This window comes from Channa argus, chromosome 3, assembly GCF_033026475.1.
Source record: "Channa argus isolate prfri chromosome 3, Channa argus male v1.0, whole genome shotgun sequence".
Classification (NCBI taxonomy): domain Eukaryota; kingdom Metazoa; phylum Chordata; class Actinopteri; order Anabantiformes; family Channidae; genus Channa; species Channa argus.
In genome coordinates, this window is record NC_090199.1 from 12166023 (window position 1) to 12192379 (window position 26357).

At 36.8% G+C, this 26357-nt stretch overlaps 3 protein-coding genes across 6 annotated transcripts; 2 read left to right on the top strand and 1 right to left on the bottom strand.

Annotated features, from left to right (window-relative positions):
- Positions 1–433: 433 nt before the first annotated feature.
- Positions 434–10182, top strand: psip1a (PC4 and SFRS1 interacting protein 1a). Of its 2 annotated transcripts, XM_067498931.1 has the most exons (17): positions 434–574; positions 995–1084; positions 1889–1965; positions 2541–2679; positions 3516–3605; positions 3927–4040; positions 4871–4930; positions 5016–5076; positions 5522–5615; positions 5826–6009; positions 6165–6244; positions 6412–6467; positions 6865–6935; positions 7458–7559; positions 7668–7869; positions 8623–8719; positions 9434–10182. In XM_067498931.1, the coding sequence occupies exons 2-17, from the start codon at positions 1013–1015 to the stop codon at positions 9462–9464; spliced, it is 1530 nt and encodes a 509-aa protein (XP_067355032.1). In that variant the 5' UTR covers positions 434–574; positions 995–1012; the 3' UTR covers positions 9465–10182. The 2 variants fall into 2 exon arrangements, with proteins under 2 accessions (XP_067355032.1, XP_067355033.1); XM_067498932.1 differs by lacking the exon at positions 3927–4040.
- A 245-nt stretch (positions 10183–10427) lies between these two features.
- On the bottom strand, positions 10428–14740 carry snapc3 (small nuclear RNA activating complex, polypeptide 3). 3 transcript variants are annotated; one of them, XM_067498934.1, is made up of 9 exons: positions 14477–14740; positions 14222–14305; positions 14041–14119; positions 13859–13963; positions 13601–13750; positions 13298–13380; positions 12338–12496; positions 10779–10886; positions 10428–10690 (listed from the first exon to the last, which is right to left on the bottom strand). In XM_067498934.1, the coding sequence occupies exons 1-9, from the start codon at positions 14707–14709 to the stop codon at positions 10543–10545; spliced, it is 1149 nt and encodes a 382-aa protein (XP_067355035.1). In that variant the 5' UTR covers positions 14710–14740; the 3' UTR covers positions 10428–10542. The 3 variants fall into 3 exon arrangements, with proteins under 3 accessions (XP_067355035.1, XP_067355034.1, XP_067355036.1); XM_067498933.1 differs by having other exon boundaries at positions 13601–13963; XM_067498935.1 differs by lacking the exons at positions 10428–10690; positions 10779–10886 and adding an exon at positions 10893–11609.
- A 2362-nt stretch (positions 14741–17102) lies between these two features.
- LOC137123865 (tetratricopeptide repeat protein 39B-like) lies at positions 17103–25623 on the top strand. The gene is made up of 17 exons (XM_067498186.1): positions 17103–17171; positions 19839–19943; positions 20108–20239; positions 20436–20509; positions 20863–20992; positions 21087–21189; positions 21321–21386; positions 21891–21999; positions 22139–22206; positions 22304–22363; positions 22464–22625; positions 22729–22820; positions 23232–23352; positions 23436–23547; positions 23628–23745; positions 24223–24339; positions 24723–25623. The coding sequence occupies exons 2-17, from the start codon at positions 19849–19851 to the stop codon at positions 24835–24837; spliced, it is 1674 nt and encodes a 557-aa protein (XP_067354287.1). The 5' UTR covers positions 17103–17171; positions 19839–19848; the 3' UTR covers positions 24838–25623.
- The last annotated feature ends 734 nt before the right edge of the window (positions 25624–26357 follow it).

Here is a 26357-nt window from a genome sequence, read left to right on the forward strand (position 1 = left end):
TGATCCTGTTGTTAGGTACCAAGAACATGCGACCTTCTGAGCAATAGGTTGGACAAACATACACATATCGTTACACATACTTTCACTCATATGAACATATTTATAGGTTTACCTTTGAAGCGGCGTTATCTGCATATTTAAATGTTAAATTGTGGAGTGACAGCGCATGCGTGGAGGTTGACGCCCCCCCAACACAGACGATCTATGTAAAAGTGAGATGCTCAGCACTTTCCCACTAACAATGCTTGTTGGTGCGATTATAATTAAGGTGATAATTTGTACCGACTCATGACATTTTTCCAAAGTTCTCTAGGCTATTGGGTCTACCTCTCAAAAAACAAACAAACAAACAGACAAACCAACAACAAGACCCAATGTGCGACATGTAATGATCACAGACTCCCCCTTTTTCACGTGTAATGGTACAGTCTATTGACGTCCTGCGCGGGAGCGGAAAACGTGCATCTGCGGAAAAGAAGCCAAGAGAGTTGTGTTTTCCTGGCACAATTTGTTCTATTTCATCAATTTACTAAAACATTTCTGCTTTTTTATTTGACGTCTTTAGACACTAGTGGTGAGTAAAGGGGTCTGATGTGCTATCGGTAGCTTTGGACAACTACGACATAGCTAGCATGTTTGTTTGTTGATGAGGCTGTGCTCACATCTCGTTCCTGCTCGTTAACTTCGCTTTGAGTTATTGTGAAGCGCCAGTGATGCGAGTCTGTGCACAGCCACTAACTGTGTGTAAAGCAGGATTGTTTTTGTTAAATGAAACATAGGTTTCTTGTTGAGATAAACTGAGGACTTCAAAGGCTGTGGGCAGTGGCGGCGGTGGTGGTTAGGAGGAGGAGAATTGAACGCACCGGTACCTCACGCCCGTGCAGAAGCATCCCGGTGTAGTTCACGCAACTGTCAAGTCGGCAACCGACCTGACAGTTCTAAACGAATGTACTGTAAAAGTTTTTGTTTACTTGTTTTGTTTTTTTCTTTTTAGCTTGATAATACGTCCATCATGGCTCGGGACTGGAGGCCTGGCGATCTTATTTTTGCAAAGATGAAGGGTTACCCACACTGGCCTGCAAGAGTAAGTCTGCGGAGCGTTTAGAATAAAATTAATTTATTGCTCATTCTATTTAAAGGTTGATAAATTGTAAATTTCTCAACTCAAATTCCGCTAAATATCTTCTTAATTAACTGATTAATCGTCTAGTCCAAAAAAGGAAAGAAAATGGTTTAATTCAACTATACCGTCCTAAAGCTAAACATATTCACTTTATAATCAATAGATACATTTAGTAGCTTTAACTTGTTCATCTTTGGTAGTTTTGCTCGAGCAGTGACTTTTGATTAAGGGAATATCAGAATTATTTAGAATTTGAATTGTGCCTTTCAGTAGATGCCCAAACAATTAAATTGCTAATCGTTTGAGGGCCACATGTAATGCATTTATTTGTTGTACATGATACTAAACTATTTGAGTGTTAGACTCTTGGTCAGGCAAAGGAAGACCTCTAAAGTCTTTAGACTGGGCTGTTGGAAATTATAACATTTACACACACACACACACACAAACACAGAACTTTGTCAGTTTGCCTTTCTAGGTGCACACAGTGTGATGATAAGCAGGTCTGCAGTTAACTATTTTATTTATTGATTAGGCAGATTATTATTTTCTTGATTCATCATTTAGTCTATGAAAGGTTATTTATCACATTTATCATAGTTTCTTAGCATGTTTTTTTTTTCAAGAGGCTTTCTAGAACCCAAATTTCATTAGTTTACAGTAATTAGAAAAAAATTAAAATGAAAAAGAAGCAGAGAAGTTCATGCGAGTGGATGGTCCAGAATCTTAAAATCATTCACATTCTTCCTCTTATCTTCCTCACAGATCGATGAAGTCCCAGATGGTGCTGTGAAACCATCCAATATCAAGTTCCCCATCTTCTTTTTTGGTACCCATGAAACGTCAGTGTTAATTGTTATAAACGCATATTTACCTACTCAAGAGGAGAAGTTGTATTTATTATTTGGGTTGATACACAAGCTAGAATCAATAGAAACAATTGTAGGACAAAGTTAATGTTTGAAGGTAAAATTGTATTGATGAAAAACATTTTTATTTACATTGTAATTTCAAGTTAATTTAATCACCTCTCATCTTGAAAGTAAATTTATGTTTAGTATCATGCCATTAAATTGAATGAATTTCTTTTTTAATTACATTTATTGCATAACCTAAGACACCAGATTTGCTATATAAAAGGACATTTATGGGAAATGCTTCTTGTCCTTGATGCATATAAACATTTTATGAAATATTTTGACTGCAGACGAGTAGTGTTTGGGTTTTAACACTTGTAGACAGCAAGTAGACAATGTAAAATACTGTTATGTCTTCTGAGCTGATGCTGTGCTCTGTATTAAAGCTGCTTCTTTAAGTACATAAATGATGAGTGAAATAGTTAGCACATGCTACATTTTTAATGCTTCAGAAAGTGGTAAACTGACAAACATCCCTAAAATTATCTCCTCTCCAACAGAGCTTTTCTTGGCCCAAAAGATATCTTTCCATACCTACCTAACAAAGAGAAGTATGCCAAGCCCAACAAGAGGAAAGGCTTCAATGAAGGACTGTGGGAGATTGAAAACAATCCAAAAGTTGAGCTCACTGCACCCAAGGTATGTTTTCCCCTTTTTTGTTTCCACTGAAGATATTTCTTTGTATTTATCCCAGAGACTTTGACCTTATGCTCCGCTTGACTGTACCTCAGATGCTGTGTTAACTCCCACAGTTTTATCCCCTTTTTGTGTCTTAGGATTTTCCCTAAATATCTAAACCTTTGTGTCACAGGATTGTTTTTCAGCTGTTTTGTGAGACGTCAGGGTAAACAGAAATATTGTTGTTTAAAATATTGTCAAGAGCTCCCAGTGTAAAACATTGTTAATCAGAACTCAGCTGTTTATGCAGCTGAATCATGTAATTTATAATGTAATGTAACTTTGCTATGAAGCCGCGGCTGAAAGATTTCTCGTAATTATTAGGAATAGCTTGACATAATTTGGTTTTTAATGAAGTTTAAAGTAAATCCCAACGCTCATTTGGGTATTTTGGTAAATGTTTTGGTAAAAGCCGTAGTTCCTAGAGAAATGATATCAGTTTTGAAAGTATATGATAGGATAAGATGACTACAGAGAGATTGTTGTGGATCAGGGATGTAGCGGCACAATAGAGTACATTAAAATAGTGATACCACAAAAACAAAACTGACAGCAAAGTAAAGCGGAAAATAACTTATGAATTCTTGACTCTTCCCAAAATAGTCGAGAAAAGTGTTTATATTTATATACATTTACTAGGAAAACATCTAATCCATGTCCTCCATCACTATGCTGATTTGTCACTGCACCTGTCCAGTCCTTTGTCATCATTGTCCGTGCTCAGCTAGTTTATTGTATTTGTGTTAAGTTGTTTAAGTGAATCGATTTTCATTTCTTTTTTACTTCTTTGTCTAAAGCCGGTTCCTCCAGAATCTTTCACTGAAAAGGATTCAGAAAGCGGCCCTGAAGGAGAGGAAGACACAGATGACAAGGGGATGAAAACCAAAGTCAGTTTTTGTTTAAATCTCTACAAGCAAATATCTTATAGTCGCGTCACTGCATTGACATGCTACTGATTTGTCCCTGTGTTGCCAGCTTCTTTCTTCTTTTGCCATCTTTCCAATCTTTCTGTAATGTGTATGTGCTTCATACTGAATTTTATGTCACTGCAGACAACACTTGATATTGTCATTTTGTATTAAAAGATGTAAAGGCCTGTATCCCAAGAGTAATGTGTACAACAGAAGGATGCTCGCTAACTTTTCTCCATGTCAAGACTCATTTACGCCACCACACTGCATCCTATGCTGTTTCTTGGGTGCATTCAGGTTCCAGGAAGTGAGGCTGAGCAGGAGAATGTGAATGAGGAGGAGGAGGAGGAGGAGGAGGAGGAGGAGGAGGAAGGGTCTCTGATCTCTGAGCAGGGTCCTCAGAACCAGGATGTAGGTACTTTGCATGCGGGGATCAAATGAAGCGGTGCAGGTTGTGTCATCCTGTTTTAATCAATTGGTGGTTTGTTACTGTTTGACTCAAAATTCTTGTTGCGGCCAGAGAGTTTTGTCAGTGCTTGCCTGGTCTAGGTTTGCTGTTTCGAAGCCACTTAGGTGATGACTGATTTACAAACAGATTAACTGTGTCCTTTAATTGCGTGGAAAAGGTGCTAATGCCTTGGGACCATAACTCTGTGTCTGATTATAACTATAATATTTGGAGTGTTTCTTCTTCCGCTCTGTTTTACCTTTCTGCGACCACCCTAGCAATGTGTGTTAGTGCTTTCCATTTCCTGCTTTTTATTGTCCATAAACTGCATAATTCTACTGTTTGCAATCAGTTGATGTAACCTTGTTTTTGCATGGCTTTCTGTGTGCTCTGGAGAAAGGTAAGTCGTAAATAAGATGATAGGTGATCTAGTTTGCTCAGGAAGAAAACTTTCCCCTTCCCTTTCATGGGTCACCTGTGTCCCAATATTATACTACATAGTAATTCATACTGAATTTATCTGAACCTAGATTTTTAAATCTTTACAAAGGCATTTTTCATTTCCCTGAGGTTTTATATGAAGTTTAACTTACATTGACAGTGTAATATGAAACTGGGACACTTTTAATTTAATATTGCATAGTGTAAAACCACAGCTATACACTAGATGGAGCCAATGCTATATTTTTTTTTAAGTGAGCGAAGAACCTGATCAAATAATAGAAAAAGGAGCTGAAGTTATACCAAGTTAGCGTTCATTTTGTTTAAATGAAACTAAATTGTCACGTTTTAGGGCACTGCTGAGAAAGATCCCACAGACGTTCCTAAACCAAAAAGGGGAAGAAAGAAAAAGGTTTGTTATATTTACCAATTCTTATTAATAATCTATAAACATTTAGTGTGTTATAAAGTTCTAAAAGGTGCTTGTTTTGTTCCAGAGTGATGCTGACCAGGAGACTGAAAAAGACGACGCTCCTGCTAGTCCTGTTAGTCCTTCAGGTAGGTGGTATGCCAGTGATGTTGTTACCCAAAACGCTGTCTGTGGATTTGATTAACAAAGAGGAAAAATGGTTTCAGAGGTTTAAATCTATACGTGCAATAAACTGCAAGTACAACTCGTCAAGAGATCTCGACAGTGGATTTAAAATTAACTACAAAAAAAATAACATCTCCTACAAACAGTTAACTAAGATTATCAACTTCATGAAGGAGGTTCGACTATTGTATGCAGTAGTTTGAGTTAGGTCCTCCTAGTAAACTGCCACTACATACCAAACAAAAATAAGGGAGAATACACTGGTCACATTGGCAAGTGTAGAAATTTGAAATTATAGGACAACGGCAACATATCAGACAAAATAAATGTAGAATTTCAAATCTTGTTATTCAACTCTAGTTCTTTACAAACTGGACATATGATTTGTGTCGTTACCCGTGTGTTCAGGTGGAGAGGTTCCTAAACGTAGAGGCAGGAAGCCCAAAAGTGAGAAGTTGCTTTTGCTCCAGCAGCAGGACCAGCAAGGCTCAGGAAGTGAAATGTAACTACGTACTACTGTATGAATACATACAATGCATAATTCTTACTTTTGTTTATATTTGCTTCCACCACCTTTGCCTGGGTGGTGTATCGATTATTATTTCAGATTTGCTGAATTTACAGGGCACTGTAGAGACTTATAACTTCACTACATAGGACTACATTGTCTTGACTTCCATTTTTCCTAAGACAGCTGTTTTCCTACTTTTAGGGACACTGCTGAGTCAGACAAAAAGAGAAAGAGGACACCAGAGGACAAGTCTAAGATTGTAGAGGAGGAAAAGAGAAAGAAGAAGGAGGACAGCAAGGGAAAGGATACTGAGGTAAAGGAGCCTGAAGCCAAGAAGAAGAAATTGTCCAAGGAGGACAGTTCCTCAGGCTCTGATGATGAAGAGGCAGGTGTCCAGTCCACGCAAATAGTCAAGAAATAATGGTATAATTTTACGAAAGTCAATATAATGCTTTCTTTTACAATGTATGTGTTTTGTTGTTTGTTTGTTTGTTTGTTTGTTTGTGTGTGTGTGTGTGTGTGTTTTTTTTCCTACCTCAGAAAAACAAAGCCAGAAAGAAACAGCAAAATTTAGAAATGGACAAAGAGGCACGACGGCGGAAACCAGATGAAATAAGAGAGTAAGTTTACACCCAATGCTATCAAAGAGTCCAACTTCAAGTCTTATTTATTTTAGTCCGTTATCAAACGGTATATGTTTATTCAATTAGCAGCTCATCCTAAAACTAAACTGAGACCATGAGGAATAAATATATTTCTGACATGGTGGATTATTATTGTCTTGTAGGCCAAACAAAGATGATGGGAAGAAAAATGAAGACAGAACAGTGGTCAAGAAAAAAGGTAAACCCTGTGATTAAATATTAGATAAAACCTCCTATTAGAATCCGGACCCAAATTCTTTCCAAGGCACAGACTAACCATAAAAAAATTATAAAGAAGAGTAAGTATAGATATGTATTACCACCTACAGGTTGATTTATAATAACACTGTTCTTACTTGTGATTCTCAATCAGCTACATCTAAACAGCAAAATCAAGTAGTTCTTTAGTTTTACATTATAAAAAATGTGAGTTGTCAGTGTTTCTCTGTGTCTAGGACTAAATCCCAATAGTTACAGTATTAGCACGGTCCTTCATAAACAAATCTACAATGTAAAACACCGTTGAATTAAATTCACACATCAGTCATTAGTATTTTAAGATTAGTCATTTTCATCATGATGGTTCTTTTCCTCAGAAATGTCAACTGACTTGAAACTCCAGAGACTGCACAGTGAAATTAGGATCTCACTGAAAATTGACAACCCTGTAAGTTCTGCTAATCCCTCTCATAAATATTTAATCACTCACGACTTTGCAGCGTTTAATTTTTGCCGATCATGTACTAAACTGACAAAGGCAAAATGCTGCGATTCTGCACTTTGCCACGTTTCTTATTTTTATTTTTTTTCTCCCCCATTTCATTTGTCCATAAACTAGTGTGAAACAGGATTCCTATAGGATTCCTGTGTTGCATACCAGCCAAGTATGCAACACAGGTTTTAGATCTATCAGGGATGTGGTCTGTGCCTGACATTATAAACATAGTAGTTTTATATTTATTTGTTATATCACTGACTTGATATGGATTTACTGACACTAGGCCATGAAGGGAGATCAGTAATTTAAGAGTCAGATGTCGTATCTCTCGGTGTCAGCAATTTGGAAATGCCCCATCGGAGAGTCCTAAGAACTCAGGTCACATCGACTCATTTCAATCAAGAACAGTTATGTATAGACCAGTTTTGTATTCACTGTAGGTCTGACATCCTTTTTCTCTCACCACACTAGGATGTGAAGAAGTGCTTGGAGGCATTGGATGAGATTGGTGCCCTGCAAGTCACGACCCAGCACCTACAGAAACACAGTGAACTCATTGCCACACTCAAAAAGGTAAACTTGCTGACCCAAAGTTTTTTAAAGTTAGTTTCAGTTGAACTACACTAGGGTGTGTTTCTAAGTACCTTAATGGTGGTGTGTTGATTTGCTTGTGTGTTCAAGATTCGCAGGTTCAAAGCCAGCCAGGACATCATGGACAAGGCCACCATGTTGTACAACAAGTTTAAGAGCATGTTTCTGGTGGGCGAAGGCGACTCTGTGCTCAGCCAGGTGCTCAACAAGTCTTTAGCTGAACAACGGCAGCATGAGGAAGCTAAGAAAGGAGCGCTGAAGAGAGTTGAACAAGCCAAGGAAAACAACTCAGGTACTACCTAGTAAATAGAAAAGGCATTTAAACAAGCTATTTACAGTCCTGCATATGTGATGAAAACTTTTGAGACTTGGCATCTTGCAGAACTGATTTATTACATTTTAGTTACTGTAGAGTATCTATCTGGTATTGCCATGGACCCAACTCATGCACTAACTGAGAATGGACGGAGAATGAATGGTCCACTGTTTTTGAATCTATATTTATAATATTGAAACTTGTGCATTTGCTGATGATGATGATGATGACCATCATCATGTTGTTGTGGACAGTTGTTTGCGTTGTAGTATGTACAGTATAAGTAGGAAATTTTAAGCTGGTATAGCCCATATGAGAGACATGTCTTCTGGTTACTGAAAATCAGTGATGAAAATCTAAGTAAACCAGAAAAAAAAAAAAACAACAACTAGAGAACAGACATTTAAATGCATTCAGTTAGTTTATTCTCTTCCTGCCAGACTACGTCATAGTGGTCGACATTCCCAGTAGGAAGGCTGGCTGTAATTGGAATTTTGTGACCATGTCCCTGATGCATTTAACTGATGTACGTAGTCTATTTCCACCAAAATGACCCTCAGTGAAAAGGTCTCTTTCTACAGCAAGGCATGCCAAATGGCTGGAAAATTGTATTTCTCTCACTGTGGTTTGGAGCCTGACATGCTCCTGTGATTTCTACGCTTGCTTAGGTTATGCATTGACATTTCTGTCTGACTGAGTCTGTGTGTGTCTCTGTGAAACTGCCCAAAGACAAAATGACAAATGGTGATATCAGCCCTGAAGAGAAGAAGCAGGAGACGGAGAGAGAGAAGCTGCTTGAAGATGCCTCGGCAGGAGAAAATCACAGGTAGTTACTGAAAGTATTCTGAAATAAAAAAAAAAATTCTGTAATTTCCATTAGAGAAACATGACTTAAAATTTCAATAGAAATTTATGAGCACAATAAAAGCTACATCTCATGGATTTAACTAAGCAAATAGGTGAGAGCCTCCTTTGGAAAATAACTTCAGTGATTTTAATGGGTCTCAATTGGCAAAAAGTTATTCATCCCTAACTGATGCAATGAGTAGCCTCTCATGTCTTAATGAACTGTGTCAAAAGAAGTGTCCCATGGTCATGGAAAAGATGCAAATCTGTATCGAAAGGGTCGAATTATTGGCCTGCATCAAGCGCAAAAAAAAAAAAAAAACAAGGAGAATGCCGAAAGAAATGTAAAAAAAATTATAATAAAATGGCTTCAGAACTATTCAGCGCATTATTAAAACTTGGAAAGATATTGGTGAACCATCATCTTTGAGAAAGGAACTGGGTCCAACTCCAACAAGATCTTAATCAAAAATTAATAATGCAAAAAAAATAAAAAAAAAGTGAAATTTCCTAGGCTCATTCAAACAAATACACTCTGTGACATGGTTAAAGCTAAAGGCAGCAGTCCAACTAATATAAGAGTGTATTTTTTTTAGGTGGGCAGTGCATTGTGTAAAACCTCATCAACCATTTCCTTAATTGTCTTCACTAAATCTGTTAACCTTTTAAAACTTTTTTTTTCCTCTGGCTTTAGTGCACCTAAAGCTCAGGAAGAGGCCACCTGAGTGTCCCACATGCCTGAAGAAAAGAGGACATTTGCTGCTCTACCCCTTTGCCCAAATGGGGGTCTCCTTTCCAGTTTAATTTGATGACTGACTATGAGGATTTACGATTTCCAGTTCACTGATAGTTTTTGCTGCTTACAAGGCGTCAGAACATAAAACCTCTCCACCCAGTACATAATGACTGACTCCATATTTTATTTTTGTACTGTAATGTGTGATCTTTACCTGTCGGACACCTCGTGCTACAGAGTGAAGTGTAAACCGTGTAGATCTGGAGCACTGTGAACATAGAATATATTGAGCATGCTCACACAAGACAGGGATAGATTCTGATTTTCAGTTGGAGTAGATGATTTTGACTGTACTGTGTTAATTACATATGCATTTAAACATTGTTTCTGACATGCACACGAGCAACAGTTTTATTTCAACTTCAATTACAGGTAGTTTGAGTGGCAAAGATTTAGCTCTAGATAGAACCGCCGTTACCAGGTGAAATAATAGTGGCTCCATCTTGTAGATGCATATTTACTTCAGATACATAAAAATAAAATTCCTGAGTTTGCAGTAGTGTGTTTTGGCAAATAATGTTAGCTCTAACATTGTACAAGTGTCAGTTTTAAATGTGTTTTCTTTTAAATTAGATGTAAATAAGATTATTTTTGTGCCTGTCAGATGAACTGTTTCAATATTCAATAATAAAGTAGTACATATAGTACCTCCCTTGTCTTCAGTTAATTCATACTCTAACATTATTTGATGAACAGAGGTTTTGCTGTTTTCTGTTTAGGACTATGTGTGAATCTCAATCTTATGATAGTTGTCTGGCAACAAGAACAACTGTCAGCCATCTGATGAGATCCCACCCATACAGTCCCGATAATGGAGCCTGGCTGAGCCTCTTTTCAGCTTTGTGCATTAAAATACATATTTAATACAACAGAAACAGAAGGTAAAAATGAGTCTTAGTAAATATAACTTTATTACAAAATGAAATATTTAAACTAAATATTAACATACATAAATATACATTTATAATATTAAAGCAGTAATCTGAGAAGTTCTCTGTAGAAAAGCTTTAGTTGAAGGCACCCCGGTCCACATAGGGATAGGCCTTAAATTCTCCCAGCTTGTTGCCTTCTGTGTCGTAGTGCAGCATCCGGAAACACTTGTCACAGAAGAGACATGGGTCACTTGGAGCAAACTGGTCATTTGTAGTAAACCATCTGCAAGAGTCAGATGTTAAATGTGTATTAATTCGCAGGTTTTAAGTTATTGATGCAATTTTTAGATTGCTTTTTTTTTTAAAGACACCTTCCAATGAAGACATGGCAAACTGCACACTTCTGGGTGACGATCCTGTGCTTGTGTGTGAGAAGAGGATACAGGCTCTTGTCGATGCAGTCATTCTTATGGGCCAGTCTGTAATGTGAAAAAAGAGAGGAAAGAAAGAGCTGTGAGTGATGATGAAAGACTGCTCTGCTCTCATGTGCAGTGTCTTGCGCATGCCAAGAACAAATTAGCTCAGACATTTACGCACCTCCAAGGTTGACCTTGAAAAACCAAACTAACGTCTCTGTCAGTCAAGGTGTTTTATTTCAAAAGCTTGCAGTAACAAAATTAAATTGTAATTACAAAAAATTATTTCTATTGCATGATCATTGCATGGGTAGTTTGCTGTAGAAAATGAGTATTTTACTGATCACACTTAAGTTCATGAACCTGACATCAAGTACATAAATTATTAATACATTAGCAGACAAACATAAAAACTATATTTTTATCATTAATTTATAATCAGTCATCATAATCATGAACATCACCATGCAACATTTTCACAGGCTAGACAACCATTCACTCACACACACATACATACTTTACTATTTAAAGTCACAAATTAACCAAACTGCATGTGTTTGGACGGTAGGAGAAACAAGAGCACCCAAAAGATAAACTACACAATTGTCGTAAGAACATGCAAACTCCACCTCGCCAGATGTTGAAACTCATGACCTGCTGCGTGGTGGCAGTGTTTACCAATCCTTCACTGTACAGCCTCAAGTTCTTGCAAAGGGCTGCTTCACCCACATTACCAGTCAGTAATGTAGCAGTGTCGCATAGAATGATCTGCATGTTTGTGCATAACTGTAATTAAATATATAAATGAATGGATCAATACTAATACTGATAACAGGTAACACAATTCTGCTGAAATCACATGATTTGTTTTCAAACCCTCGTTTGGTTTTGGGTCAGTACAGCTCAGGCCAAAGTTTCACAAAGTTTTCTTTCTCACTCAAAGACCCACCTCATTGTTCTACAACTTTCAGTTAAAATTTTTTCCCCTGGTGCAATTCATAAAAAAAATGTTCTTCACACACAGCTGTTGAATTCACACCAATCACCTGATGTACATACATTAGGTTCTGAACTTTAACAGCAGCTGTGACGACTGATTGTCGTCACAGTTACTTATCTGGAACAGCGTAACTGATTTGTCAGTTATATACACAGTTTGTGAACTGTTGTTCACATTTTACACCTTTAGCCCAAGTCTTGTTTAAGGTACATCCTATTTTCTGACTTGCACTTCATATCTTTACTTTTTTGTTTTGTCAAATTACATTTTCTGACAGCTACTTGCCATAAAGAATTTAAAAGGTCAACTCCTGTCATAGGGCGTTTCACTAATTTCATAGCTGTGGCTGTAACATACAAGCATAGTAAGGCAAGACTAATGTAATTCTTCGAATTATTTCAATTATAGCAGAAATGTAACAATTGCAATGTTACATGTAAATGCATTTAACCTTTAAGCAACAGGCTGAGTGGGTTTTGAAAGGGAGCTGTGTTCGTGAGAAAACAACACTAACCTGACGTCTGTGATGATAACTAGGTGTTCACAATCTCCCTGATGACAGTAGAGGTAAGGGAAGCCCACTTTTACTTTTAGATCTATAAACCGTGTTTCCTCCATCCTGGCCTCGCTGTACGGTGGGAAGTTGCGTGCTTTTGCCCATTCAAGGACAGTCCTGTATTACAGATAGAAAAACACATCAAATAGTCAATAATATTTATGTAGCCCACCAATTAGCTGCAGGGATCGTCACAATTTTCAACTCTTTAATAGGATATGGTATAACGCAAAAATACACAAGCGATGCGGAAAACATCTATTTAAAAGGGTTGAAGTCAGGTATCATATTATACATAGTTTTAATAGCTTCATATTTATGTTTAAAATGCTCATTAGATTCCTTTAAAGGATTAAAATGCACTTTTAAAAGATATGGTAACATTTTTGATTCTGATCTTCATTCATAATTTTAATTGGATACATGACTCTGGGGAATGGGCAATTGCAAGAGTGTAATTTAAATTTAATGAATGAAAGGCGACCCAATCACCCTTCCAACAACTCTTTCCTAACACACGATTTTAGTGAATTCCTACGTGAGAATAGAAGCAGATAAAGTGAAATGTTCTGCCCCAAATATTTCTGACCGCTGTGTTTGGTCTAAGGATGAGCTTCACTATTTCAGTAAATTATAACTTGATCCAAACGGCAATCACATGGAGTGAAAAAATTGCCAAATTAAGTTGACCTCATTCAGGCTGCCAACCGTAGTTGACCGCATAAGCTACAGTGTCAACAGTAGAAACAGAGAATTAAATATATATTTTATTCTTCTAATATTATAGAATTTTTGTGACACAATGCACGGTCTGCCAACTGACTCTGCAATATTGCATGATGGCTGTCACCACACCGTAAGAGAAGGATAGCTTCGATGATAGATAGATAGCAAAGATGATAGAGGGCTAAAACCTACTTGCTTATGTCTTGACACTCTGGGAATCGCATGTCGTTGTAGAAAACTCCTTCAAAGAAAAAGAAAGCTGACTTATAATGATCCTGAAAAAAGAATACACACACAAACTAATATTACTGCTAAATTTGTGTATAGGTTTGTGTGCAAATACAGAAAAAATAATCATATCAACATTTTTAAATAAAGAGATGCATAGTGGTAAAGAGACAGACTATTTGTTTCCAGTGCACATACAAAGCACGACAAAAACAATTATCCTCTGCTCTTGCTCTGGAATTACAAGCCTATGCAGTATGTGCTCACTTTGCTAATGAAGTCTGGAACTATGTCCGGTGTGTTGCTGAACTCGCCGCACACTTGCAAGTCGCTAACGCAACAAATGGCATCTCTGAGCTCTGCCAAACTGTGGGAGCCAGTCATCAGCAGAGTCGTGTGAGGTCTGATGTAGCTAAACTGAGGGGAAACCAAGGAATTACTCGGATATTCTCCAGTACCATAGAAAATCACATTCAAGAAAAAGTGGTTTTTAGCACCGTGAGAAAAAAAACTTAAAATTTTTACTCTGTCATAAGTAGCTGGGTAGTACACATTTATGGTGAGAATAACTTCCCCTTCAGGGACCAAGTCAGCTGCTGCTTCTGGTTTCCTCTCCACAGCCAAACGCTCCTGAAAATCACAATAGAGACCTTACATTAAAATGCACAAATACCTATTGACTTTCAGTGCTGCTACAGTGGACTCACCAGTTCGTCTGCGTAGAGGTCGTGTCTGTTCTTGCTGATCTTTAGAGAAGCTTTGTAATCTTGTCTTTTTTTCCTTTGTCTATGTAAAAACAAGTCACAGGGCACACGATTTCAATTTGTTCCCGGTGAGTCCAAGACATAAAGCACTGTAAATTGCAACAATTAAGGAAGCTACACATACACCAGCGTTCTCAGAGTTGAGTCTGGAGGTACAAGATCTGTGTCCGGCTGCTGATCCTCAGGATAGCACCGAAGTGAGTCAAGACTAAAAGGCAAAAGCAATGTCTTTTTTAAATTTTTTTTTATGGATGGAAAAGAAGACATCTCACAGGCAATTTCTCAGAGCTGCTGCTGACATAAATGTGTTGTCTTGTTACTGTGCCCTTTATGTACCATCACAGTCTCGGTGAAATGGAAACGTCAGGTTCCCAGTTACCTGCAGATGGATTTGAGATCAGCCATCATCTCCTCACCGATCCCCGTCTCTTTAGCAAAGTTAGCATGGAACGTGTCCTCGTCTTCCAGCTGGTAGGAGTAGTGGCTCGGCTTCAGACGGTTCAGCCACTCGTTCCTGAACGAGCCGATATGAAATGGTTTGGTGTTAACATCAATGTATTCGTAGTCCGGGACGTTTGAGTCGGAATCGGCCGAGAGCTCGGACGCCGCCATGTTTACCTAAAAGAACGCACTGCGCAAAGCATCATGGGTAAATATTTTTTTTTTCCGTCGTGTACTTTACGATAAACTTTATTTTGTTTTTGTAAATAAATTAGAATAAATTAGACACGAATCCAATGTATTGAACACGTGAACAACATCAACATATGGTGTTTGTTCAGTTTGTAAGGAATTCTTGTTGAAAAACTTCAAACTTTACGGTTTCTTTTTTTAAATTTTAAACACAGCACAATAATCACTTCAACGTAAATATGTAGTTGTTTTGCAGCATTTGATCATATCACAATGGTGAAATATGCACAAAACGGGGAATTGGGGTAATATTTTAGTTTTCTATCTAAATGTTTATTTTTTAACACTGTACTAAATGTGGTGTACGTCAAAAGTCATGCTATAACCACAATAACCACTTATAGGATAACACAAAATATTTTTTGTTTCAGGTCTGTAATCGTTGGGGACCATTATGTGATCTATGAGTTCTGTTCACCTGTGCCTGCTACAGTGGTTAGAATGGGTCACGTGCATTTCTTTTGTTTGGCAAAAAATAAATAAATTAAAAAGTTGAAATCGTTTAAGTTAGATGGAGATGAGGAGAGATAAAGAGGAAGAGAGTAGCCCCACCTGGAGAAATTAAATTCCAATACCAAGCAGTGATATTTCAAAGTTCTAATAATTCTAAACAGTTCATCTTTGAGTTTACCTGAAAGGTGAGGTGGCTGTCCTCTAGTACAAGGCTATAGAAGCACTGACCTACCATTGTCACAAAACCCAGCCTTCAACTCACCAACAGAAAGGCAGACAAATCACACAACTTAGTTTATTGTCAAGTTTATTTTTCAGACCAATTAACAACTTATAAACCAAAGTTGTTATGACTTTGGGGCTTTCAACCTCACATGGTGGGTTGAATGAATGAAGTAGTGAGAGTTCACTCAAATCTTTAAAAGAAGTTACAAATAAAGAAAACAAGCAGCCTTCCTTGCATGCATTGTTTGGGCATAAAACACTTGAAGAAAACATATATATATATATATATATATATATATATATATATATATATATATATATATATATATATAAGTTTTTTTAATAGCAACACGTGATGGTAGCCATGATGAAAAGTACTGTTGAATTCAGTCCCAACCCACAGACCTTTAACAGAAAAAGATATGAAGGGCAGTTTCAGATGTTGCTTTCACAGTGAACTAAACTCCATGTCAATCTAAAATTTTGATTTAGGTGACCTTAGTTTCTGTCACGTTCACTGAGTTAGTGTTACACTTTAAAAAGTCATAAACTAACTGTTACAGAGAACATTTGATTCAAGTTTAACCAACCGATCATTTACAGTGTAACAATGTGTATTATCCTATGCTCACAAACCACTTGCTGGGCCGTTACACTACCATTTCATTGATTGTTGGACATGAGTCAATGCAAAAGCTGTAGTCACTGTTGTGAAGAGGTTTAAGCCATTTCCAAATTAGTTCTATGCTGCATTAAAACTTATGAGTCAGAGGTAGTGAACAAACTAAGTGTAGCCAATGAAAAAAGTTATGACAATAATGGAATTACTTTTTTTAGATTTTCATATTTGACAATTATCAGTTGTTTATTTTGCTCATGTAAACATTTGCAGGGTGTAATCCATGACAAGGGCCTTTTAATGATGACACGTGTAAAGAAAAAAGGCAAAAAGACTCTCCAAGCACCAGGCTATGATCCTAAAGGAGCAATGACTAAACCACCAAAAATAATTAATTATGCAGAGAGGTCACATGCATAGAGATAACCTTCAAAGTAAAACACCCCATTGTATTGTCAGTTGGGTTCATGGATTATCAACTAATCATTTTAGCAGCTTGTCTTCTTCTACTTAAGGCTGGAAAATCTCAAAATACATGTATTCAAGTATTGTATTTTACTTGACTGTTTCCATTTTGCACTACACTACACAAAGAGGAATGTTGTATGTTATACTTTTTACAAGATTTGTGAGTTTACTGTGTTCACAATCCTGTGAAACTAATTACGTTGTAAAAAAAACTTTTTTTAAAGTTGTGTAGCAAATCTTAAGCATTCTTATTAGACCTGAGTAGTTTCAGCACTCGTCCACCACATGACCTCGGCTTAATTATAAAAACATTCTAACCAGACATTTACTCAACTACATGTGTCATTTCAAACACATATCCAATATGTTTTAATTACATTTGTAAAATTGCATGCTTCTTCTAAGGTTTTCACAAAATGTGCAGAACCTGTGGCCTGTGACACAAAGAGACATATTTGTGGGCTGAACTTGCAAATCTAGACCACTCCCGACTCCTCACTGTATAAATATTTTGTGTGCAAGTAAAGAGAGCATGTTTAGAGACTTGTATCTGCCAAGACTTTTTGTTGTCTAACAATTTTCCAACATCAAATTTCGGACTAAATATATTTTACAGGTAGGTGTTATGTTTTATTGCAAAATTGATTTGCATGTCAATGACCAACATCTGATTTAATTTATTTTAATTAATGTTTAAACGTTGTTTCTGGTTTCTCCTTATTTACATAAAAATGTATTATGGTAATTTTATATCAATTATTGTTGTTGTCCTTCGGCTTATCCTGTGAGTTCAGGTCTGCCACAGCAGATCATTGTCCGCATGTTGATTTGGCACAGTTTTTACGCTGGATACCCTTCCTGACGCAACCCTCCCCAATTTCTACCGGGCTTGGACCGGCACTGCACAGCTGGGGAGGGGAATGGGCTGTTAGGGCTTTAATGTCTTGCCCATAGACACTTTGACATATAGCCGGGACCGGGGATCCCCTAATTTTATATCAATTATTAAACAACATAATTCATAATGAAAGTCACTTAGAGAAAATATTTTATCTGAAAGTTGAATTGCTTAGAACAAAGTCCACAGCTCTGTAGTGTCACAATTTTAGAGAAATTTAAGCAGGTTTATTCCTGGACATTTTCGTTCCCCATAGGCAAAAGGGCCACTGATGCACTTAAAGTGTCTATTTTATGACCACTCTCATTATTTTTGTATAATTTATCATTTTAAAATGTAAACTACTTTTATTCATTTTACACCTACAACATAGACAATAACATGCTTATATCCTTGTATAATTCTAATTAGCTATATTGTCGTCTTCACTATGAGTGTCCTTGGCTCTATGTTATACGGTGTCTATCGTTTCACTGTTGAGCAGCATTTCGTGCATGATACTTTAAAATGTCAAGAGGTTTCATGATCCAATTTGTATTTTAATTTAGTTTGTCAATGAATTCACAACTTATAACACCTGCATCAAAATGAGAGGCTAATGAAAACCTGAATATATTCTGTATTAGGAGAATGTACTGATGTGTTATTATTTAAGGAAAAAGCTTTATACAGAAAGGACCTTTTGCTTTGTTCATTGTTGCTGCAGCTCGTGTAGATTTTAGACAGAGTTAAGACAGTGATCACATAAAAAACATTACTGAAAAGATTAAATCCATCTTTTATACACTGTTCTGATTAGACAAAGCTTTCAACTTTGTGTTAAGGTGTTTCGCCTTTGAAAAGTTCAGATTTAGTGTTCACTGCTCTTGTCGGGAAGGACTGAATTTTGCTACACATGCACATGGTTTTACATGGGTAGCCTATCCACTCTGTATGAGTAGAGGTCTTACATCAGGACATGCAAACTGGGGAGGCCCCAAGTGGCTTCTTTGTCTGAGTTCACCTCCATCTGTGTGGTCGGCTATCAGCTTATGTTTCCTGCTGCCATTTAGCCAGTGCCTCGGTACCTTCTGTGTTATTTCTGCAGGGACAACTCGCAGTAAAATAATTAACTGGAATTATATATTTATAGTAGTAAGTAAATAGTAGTGAGGGAGTATTTTCTCCCTCAGTGGGGCAAGCGCCACTACAAAGGTAAGCATGAAAGTGAAATTGTAACTGGACAGTTTGTAATGGATGATGAAACACATGTTCAACTCACTGTCAGTGATAAGTAAGAGAGGAGGAGGATGGCAGCTGTAATTAGCATTGTTCATAACACTTAACAGAAATAGCTGCCAAACCAAAGGAAATTATTCATGTGGTAAATTGACCAGTGTTGCAGCAGCTGCCTGTGGAACATAATTATTTGTCAATCATAGAAAGGCTAAGTAACTGTCATGCTTATCAAGCAATAGAGTCACATATCTTTGCCTATTAGAGACACTTTTTGATGGATAATCGCTGAAAAGAGATGAAACAGACTGTCTGCACTTCCTAGGCCGGTACACCAGAGGGCAGCCAAGCATCCCCATTAAAGACTATGAGAAAGTAAAGCTCCATTTAAAGAACTTTGGAAATGATAGAATGTAAAACTATTAGAAAAGGCCTGTAAATAAATTATGGGATGTGGAAGAGGTCTGAGCATATTGTCTGTTTTTAAGAGGATGCTTTAATGTAATGGGTGAAAGGTACTGCGCAAGTCGTACACCTTGTAGATTCAAGTAAGTTCAGCATCATTGTGTACGAGAGCCCAGTAAGAAATATTGATCACAGGTAGAGATTGCAAAGATCCTGAACTTTAAGAGTACAGAACCTGGATGAAGGCTGGCTTCACACTGTGCTCAGTGAAAAGAAATAGAATAGAATAGAACTTTATTCATCCCTTTGGCAAATGCCGTCCAGGAAATTAGAACCTGTCCCTAACAGTCAACCATGGCATCAACAGATCCAAATGATATGGAAATGTCAACACAGGATTTTCTTCAGCTTCTCAAAACAAGGCTGTCAGTATCACTGGACTATTTCAGAATGAGGACTGCTCACAGATGGAGACAAGCTCAGTTTCATGGTTTGATCCCCGTTATGGCAGACACAGGGCATGATGCTTACTACTATATAAATAAATAAATAAATAAATATGGAGCAATAAGATGGACCAGAATCATGCCAGTGTGGATTCAATGTTAGTAAGATTACATGCAGTTTCATTGTATTTATTTTACAGGCATTTGTGCATTTCATACAGTATTTTCATGGTTTACAAAAACACATGCTTGTACATAACCTGTTGCCAGATTGTGTCTTGTGAGATGTACTAAAAAAGTCCTTAAAATATTCTTTCAGAACACCTAAAATGGATTTAGAGACGGCACTGAAGGAATCCTCGGCCGCCCTGGACCTTTTCCTGAACAACAGGTTCAATGATGCACTGGCTCTCTTAACACCCTGGTAAGTAGTGACACTTGTACCAACCTCCAGCTGGCTTTTGCATGGTTATGTGCAGCTTTCTCACAGTTCTGGTTAAGACTCTCAATTTTAGATGAAGGCAATCGACTATTTTTTAGGTGTTTTATTTTTGTTTCACAAAGAAATCATTGTGTATTGCCCTGCAGGAAAGCTCAGAGCATGTACCACTCAACAGGCTACAGTAGCATTTTAGTGATGCAGGCAGGGATGACCTTTGAACCCAAGGACATGGATGCTGCTATGATGTCACTGAACGAATCCCTAGAGACATGTCAGAGGTAAAGTATGGTGAATTAGCTAAAACGTTTAAGTTCAGTTTTTTAGATTTTTGATAGTTCTTCATTTTGACAGCTGCTTTCTCAAGCTGGATAATTAGTCCACAATACTTCATTGTTTATTTGTCAAAGAATAGAGACACTTTCCTGCTACATATTAAAATATTTATCACTACATACTGTGCGTTAATTAACTTAGATTTCGGAGGAAAACTGGAATAATGGAGACTCTGACAAACCTGTGGTATAGACAACCAGCAGATCTGACAGAAGGTAAAGAGCATCCCTTGGCTATACACTGTAGTAAATATACATATTTGCAAACTATGTTTAGATATTGTACGTCATTGTGATTTAATAAACATGTTGAAAAGGATGCACTTACAAACATTTTGTCAGAAATGATCAAAAATAACCACGCTCTAGATACATGTTACTGACGAATCACAAAAACAAACCACAGTGCACAAATGTGCTTAGCCTTGTACAGATGCAATACAAATACATAATTGTTGTGGTCTAAGTTGCTGTGAATTATTGCTCATTAACAACAGTTTCATTCCTTGTTTTTCTTTAAAAAATATTTGTTGTCTTTGCACTCATCATGTGATGTTGGGTGTTAACAGAAGAGATGCACGCAGAGCTGTGCTATGCTGAAGTGCTCCTGCAGAAAGCAGCTCTCACCTTCCTGGATGAGAGTATAATCGGCTTCATTAAAGGAGGGATGAGAATCCGAAACAGTTATCTGATTTACAAGTAAGAAGCTTAGAGGGATTTATGTCAGATACTTAACAGACAACTAGAAATTACAGTAATTAGCGTGTTTTTAAATTGTTCTCTCTCTAAACAGGAATTGCCAGGCTATGGCAAACATCACAAAAGAGATGGACAAACTGAGTACACACATACATTTTAGAGGTGGTGTAAACATGGGCATTGGGGCATTTAATCTGGTAAGAGCTGTGGAAAGCATTCAAATATTAAAGCTAAGTAATTTTAGGGACATAATAATGCACACGTATTTGTAGTTTGAAGACATTAGGCTATGTTCATTAGCATTTTAATGCTGTTTGTTTTTTGTCAGATACTGTCTCTGCTTCCATCCAGAGTCCTCAGACTGATGGAGTTTCTGGGTTTCTCAGGAGACAGGGTAGGTGACATCACTCTATATAGTGGCATGAAAAAGCTGTGTCACCTGGCTAGTGGAGAAACTCTTCAGAGTTACCTGCCTTTATGTATGAATGTCTCCTAAAATATGGAGATGGAGCACAGGAAATCTGAGAGCACACAGACAGTTTGGAGTGCGAGCAAAGTAAATTTGAGTGCACTGAGTAAATTCGAGCGTGAGCAGAGTAAAACTAAATGCAAACAGGGACAATTTGACTGTGAGGGCCAAACATCTGAACATAAAAACCATTAAAGTATGCTCGTAAATTGAAAAATATGCTCTTGAATTAAGATAGGATATCATTCCATATTTGACCGGTGCATTTAATAAAGGCACAAAAATGGAAATTGTTTGTGTGTTCTTACCTTATAAACATGTGTTTATGCAAAGACAGAACCCGTGTCTTGTCCTAAAGCAATGGTTGCTTGTATAGTACATCAACATTTGTTATGTCAACCAACAAAATATTTGCTAATTATCTTTCAGGAGCTGGGTTTGTCAGAGTTAAGAGAAGGAGCAACTACTAATAATTTGCGCTCCATCCTCAGCACCATGACTCTGCTGATGTTTCATCTCTACATCACAGTGATACTTGGTGAGGCCACTGTGACGGTGGACTGATTCCAGATTGAAATTCATAATTCATTTATTTTTAAATAAATAATTTTCTTATTATTTAGGAGTGGGGAGTTTAATGGTCAGAAAATGATTTCTCTGCACTTTCCTTCCCTAAGGTGCCGGGGAGGGAAACCTTATGGAGGCTGAAGCTCTGCTGGAACCCTATGTTGAAAAGTTCCCTAATGTAAACAATGTCTTTTGCTGATTCTCACCAATGGCAGTCATTGCTGTTTTTTTTTTTTTCATTTAATTATTTTTAAATAAATGTATCTTGCCAATAGGGAGCCCTCATTCTTTTCTACACTGCAAGAATTGCTTTGCTCAAAGGAAACTTCACATTTGTGAGTACTGGTTGCAGCTAAATGAATGTTTTCACAAAAGCTCACTGTTGTTGTTTTTAAAATATGAGCTCATGTCCATGAGTCTGGGTTTTTTCTGCAGGCACAGGAGAAGTTCCTGGCATGTGCTGCAGCACAAGAAGAGTGGCATCAGATTCACCACCTGTGTTACTGGGAACTGATGTGGGCCTACACATTCGAACAAAACTGGAGGGAGGCCTACAGATACGCTGATCTGCTCTGCAAGGAGAGCAAGTGGTCTCAGGTATATAATGTGGCATTTTTCCTTCCTATCCCATGTAATCAAATGTTTTTTCTGCATTTTTCATTATTCCGCTTTTAAAGAGTTACTTGCTCCTTTCTTGTAGGCGATCTACATATTCCAGAAAGCTGCCATCTTAAGCATGCTCCCAGATGAAGAAGTGACTCAACTGGGAGAAAATGTGGTGGACTTATTCAGGTTTGCTATATATATATATATATATATATATATATATATATATATGTATATATATATATATATGTATATATATATGTATATACATATATATATATATATATATATATATATATATATATACATATATATATACATACATACATATATATATATATATATATACATACATATATATATATATATATATATATATATATATATATATATATATATATATATATATATATACACACATATATATATATATATATATATATATGTATATATATGTGTATATATATGTATATATATATATATATATATATATATATATATATATATATATATATATATATATATATATATATATATATATATATGTTATTACAATTCTGCTGTATCTTTACTAATTGTGAAGCATGTGGTGTGTAGGCAGGTGGATGGTCTCAGAATCAGAATTGCTGGGAAGTCGATTCCAACAGAAAAGTTTGCAGCAAAGAAAGCCCAACGATATTCTTCTTCTAACCCTGTGAAATTAGTTGTCCCTGCTTTGGTGAGGTCATGTGCACACTGCTACTTTCACGGAACAGCAGTTCGATCAAGCCAGGAAATTTAAATAGAAATAATCTTTTTCAGGAAATGATGTATGTGTGGAATGGCTTCACTGTGGTCGGCAAAAGACCCGAGTTGACTGAAAGCATCTTAGCCACCTTGGAAAAGGCACAGGAGCAACTCAGAGATGAACCAAGTGAGTCCAAGCGAACCTCTTTGTCAGATATTCATTTAACTACCAAATTGAAAACAACTAATATTTTGTTTAATGTGTAGACCCATCAGTGTATCACCTGGATGACCAGTGTGTTGTCCAACTGCTGAAGGGCTTGTGTTTAAGAGAGTTGGGCTGCCTGGTCCAGGCTGAGCTCTGCTTCAAACATGTTATTTCCAGGTAAGACATTCTCACAATACTGCAACACACAGCAACACACGAAAGTCTACTGCACAAATTTGATCAGGTGAACTTGGAACAATAGAGCTTTGTAATCATCTTCATGTATTGAATAAATTTGGCAATAAAGAATAGTTTTATAATAAAAGCAATAAAATAGGGTCTTATTTAGTTTTTAGTCTTTTTACTTGGATATTGCTTATTGTTTTTACATTTAGAAAATAGTTTGCTGGTATAAAGAAAATCATAATATTTAAGGACGTCTGTTTTTGGAATATTTTGTTAATAAAGTGTACGTGTCTTAGAAGCCTCAAATGTACTCAAACTTAAATGTAGTCAGAAAAATATCATATACACAACCAAAACAATGCATAATTTAAAAATAAATTTGCCTATAATTTTGACATTATGTATTTTATAATACATTAAAATATTATGTATTATGTATTTTTTTTTATATTATGTCTTTTTTTGAAGTGAAAATTACATCAAGCACAACAACTATCTCGTGCCATTCACCATGTATGAGTTGGGCTTGTTACACAAGCAGAAAGGTGACATAAACACGGCCATCACGGTGATCGAAAATGCCAAGTAAGTGACTGTCCACAGTCCTGAGCTCATTTTTTTCTTTTTTGGCTCCGGATTCATGTATATATACTTTTAAATGTTTGCTTCTGTATGAAGTGTTTCTTGAAACCAAACGGCTTTCATAAAAATATGATGCTCCGCCAAAAATATGAAACTAATTGTTGCACATGTTTGTGGTTGTGATGTTTTTTTCTTTTTTCTGGCAGTACTTTCATTAGTTGCAGGGCCTTGAGATTTTATTTTTAGCCCTTGGAGGTAGACAGTAAAGATAATGTATGTGCCACTGTGGATCCAAATGAACCAAAAATAGAGCAGCAACCACTAAATTCTAGTATCATCTATACCACAATATTACACAGTGTACTAATAAGTGATGTTATTTGTAGGATGAACTACAAAGACTACAACATGGAGTCGAGGCTACACTTCCGGATCCACGCAGTTCTCAACACTATGGGCTCGTTTTTGGCCAAACTCCCCCCTTCACGTACGCCAGCTTAAAGGACTTCATGGCAGGAATTTTAAATAACAATAACTAAAGAAATGGGGTAAAACTGGACAGAAAGTCTCTTAACCCCAATTAATCGCATCAGCTCTGTACTTGAAATTCTCAAGAGTTCTCTAAGCCCTCTTGTGGTGCAACCCCATGTAGTTTTTACTGGATTCTTTGTGCAGTATGTGTTTTAAACATGCAAAACCAAATCTATAGCGAGAAGTAGTAACCTTGCATGTTGACCCACTTGAAGTTACTTACTTTTACTTACAATACACAAAGCCAGAACAGTGTAAACCTCAGGACAGTCTTGTGAATGAAAGGTTTTGTGAATAAAAAGAGTTGTAGAAATTCACAAAGGTCAATATTTCTGCCCTTTAAAGTATCCAATATTGTATTATCACATATTAAACTATTTCACATGTCTTGCTTGTTTTATTTATCAGGTTTAATTCCTTTCAATGATTTAAGAGCGTTGATGATTTTTTTCGTGGATGTCAAGATACAGTTCATTCATGTGGTAAAAAGAACAATCTTCTGTTCAGTGCAGTTTGAATAAACATGGTCCCGTTAAAAGTGTTTACCGTGTGCATCAAATTTGATAGTGACATAAAATGTAAGCTGTAATGTAATTTTTAATGATGATATTAAAGCAGTTATAAGCCATGATCCAAAATATATTCTGTTTATAAAGAGAAATATGCAAAAACAAAAGGAAGCAGGTGTTGAAATTATCCATTTTGTTTACATGAAAGTTGAATGTAAGGAGAGATGTATCACTGCAAAACAAAATAAAATCTGTCTGAAAATGCAAACCATATTTTGAGGGAATCTTTTTGATGACAGTGTGATTTTCATCTTGCTCAGTGTGCCTCGCTGCTTCTGCTAGTTAGTGAGCATATGCAAATATCACCTTGCTAAGAATGGGCTGGAAATATTCTGCTCTTTGGTTGTGTTGTGTGGCAGCCACTAAGGGAAGCATTGTTCAGCAATTGTCAACGGACTTCTACAACTGGTCAATAAAGCAAACCTCAAAAGGATGTTTTTCAAGAAACACAAGCTGAAGTTTCTGGGAAAACCTTGTTATTGCCTGACAAAAACATGTGGGTGGACCCTAAAGATGCTGTGCTTGCAATAGCACAAATAAAAACAATCTGCAATAAAGACATAGATGTTTTCCAGCTACCAAAACCTGGATTTTTCATCCTCTGAATATTCAGTATCTATAAATCAGGCTCTACACACTCCAGTCTGCAACAAATCCCAACTTGATTCTCAATGTAGAAAATAATCAACTAATAGATGATGGTGCAGGCTTCGTTATGGATTAAATGACCTGTCAGTACAGAGGTTAAAATACGCTTCACTGAAGGGGTAACTGTCCATGAACGAAACCTAACCCCATTACATTTCTGCAGGATATCAACAAATCTGGATTAGACATATTACAGTTGTAGGGGAGTACTTTTTAGACTAGTACTTTTACACTTTTACTTAGGGTTTTATTTGTGTACTTCTGCCACCGCTG

Coding starts and splice junctions, on each gene's coding strand:
- psip1a (XM_067498931.1), top strand. CDS start 1,013: ATGGCTCGGGACTGGAGGCCTGGCGATCTTATTTTTGCAAAGATGAAG. Junction 3,606..3,926: donor ACAAGGGGATGAAAACCAAA/GTCAGTTTTTGT, acceptor GGGTGCATTCAG/GTTCCAGGAAGTGAGGCTGA. Junction 5,616..5,825: donor CAAGGCTCAGGAAGTGAAAT/GTAACTACGTAC, acceptor TCCTACTTTTAG/GGACACTGCTGAGTCAGACA.
- snapc3 (XM_067498933.1), bottom strand. CDS start 14,709: ATGGCGGCGTCCGAGCTCTCGGCCGATTCCGACTCAAACGTCCCGGAC. Junction 12,497..13,297: donor GAGTGTCAAGACATAAGCAA/GTAGGTTTTAGC, acceptor TCTGTAATACAG/GACTGTCCTTGAATGGGCAA. Junction 10,887..12,337: donor GTTATCATCACAGACGTCAG/GTTAGTGTTGTT, acceptor TTCACATTACAG/ACTGGCCCATAAGAATGACT.
- LOC137123865 (XM_067498186.1), top strand. CDS start 19,849: ATGGATTTAGAGACGGCACTGAAGGAATCCTCGGCCGCCCTGGACCTT. Junction 20,240..20,435: donor TCCCTAGAGACATGTCAGAG/GTAAAGTATGGT, acceptor TAATTAACTTAG/ATTTCGGAGGAAAACTGGAA. Junction 21,387..21,890: donor TGGGTTTCTCAGGAGACAGG/GTAGGTGACATC, acceptor ATTATCTTTCAG/GAGCTGGGTTTGTCAGAGTT.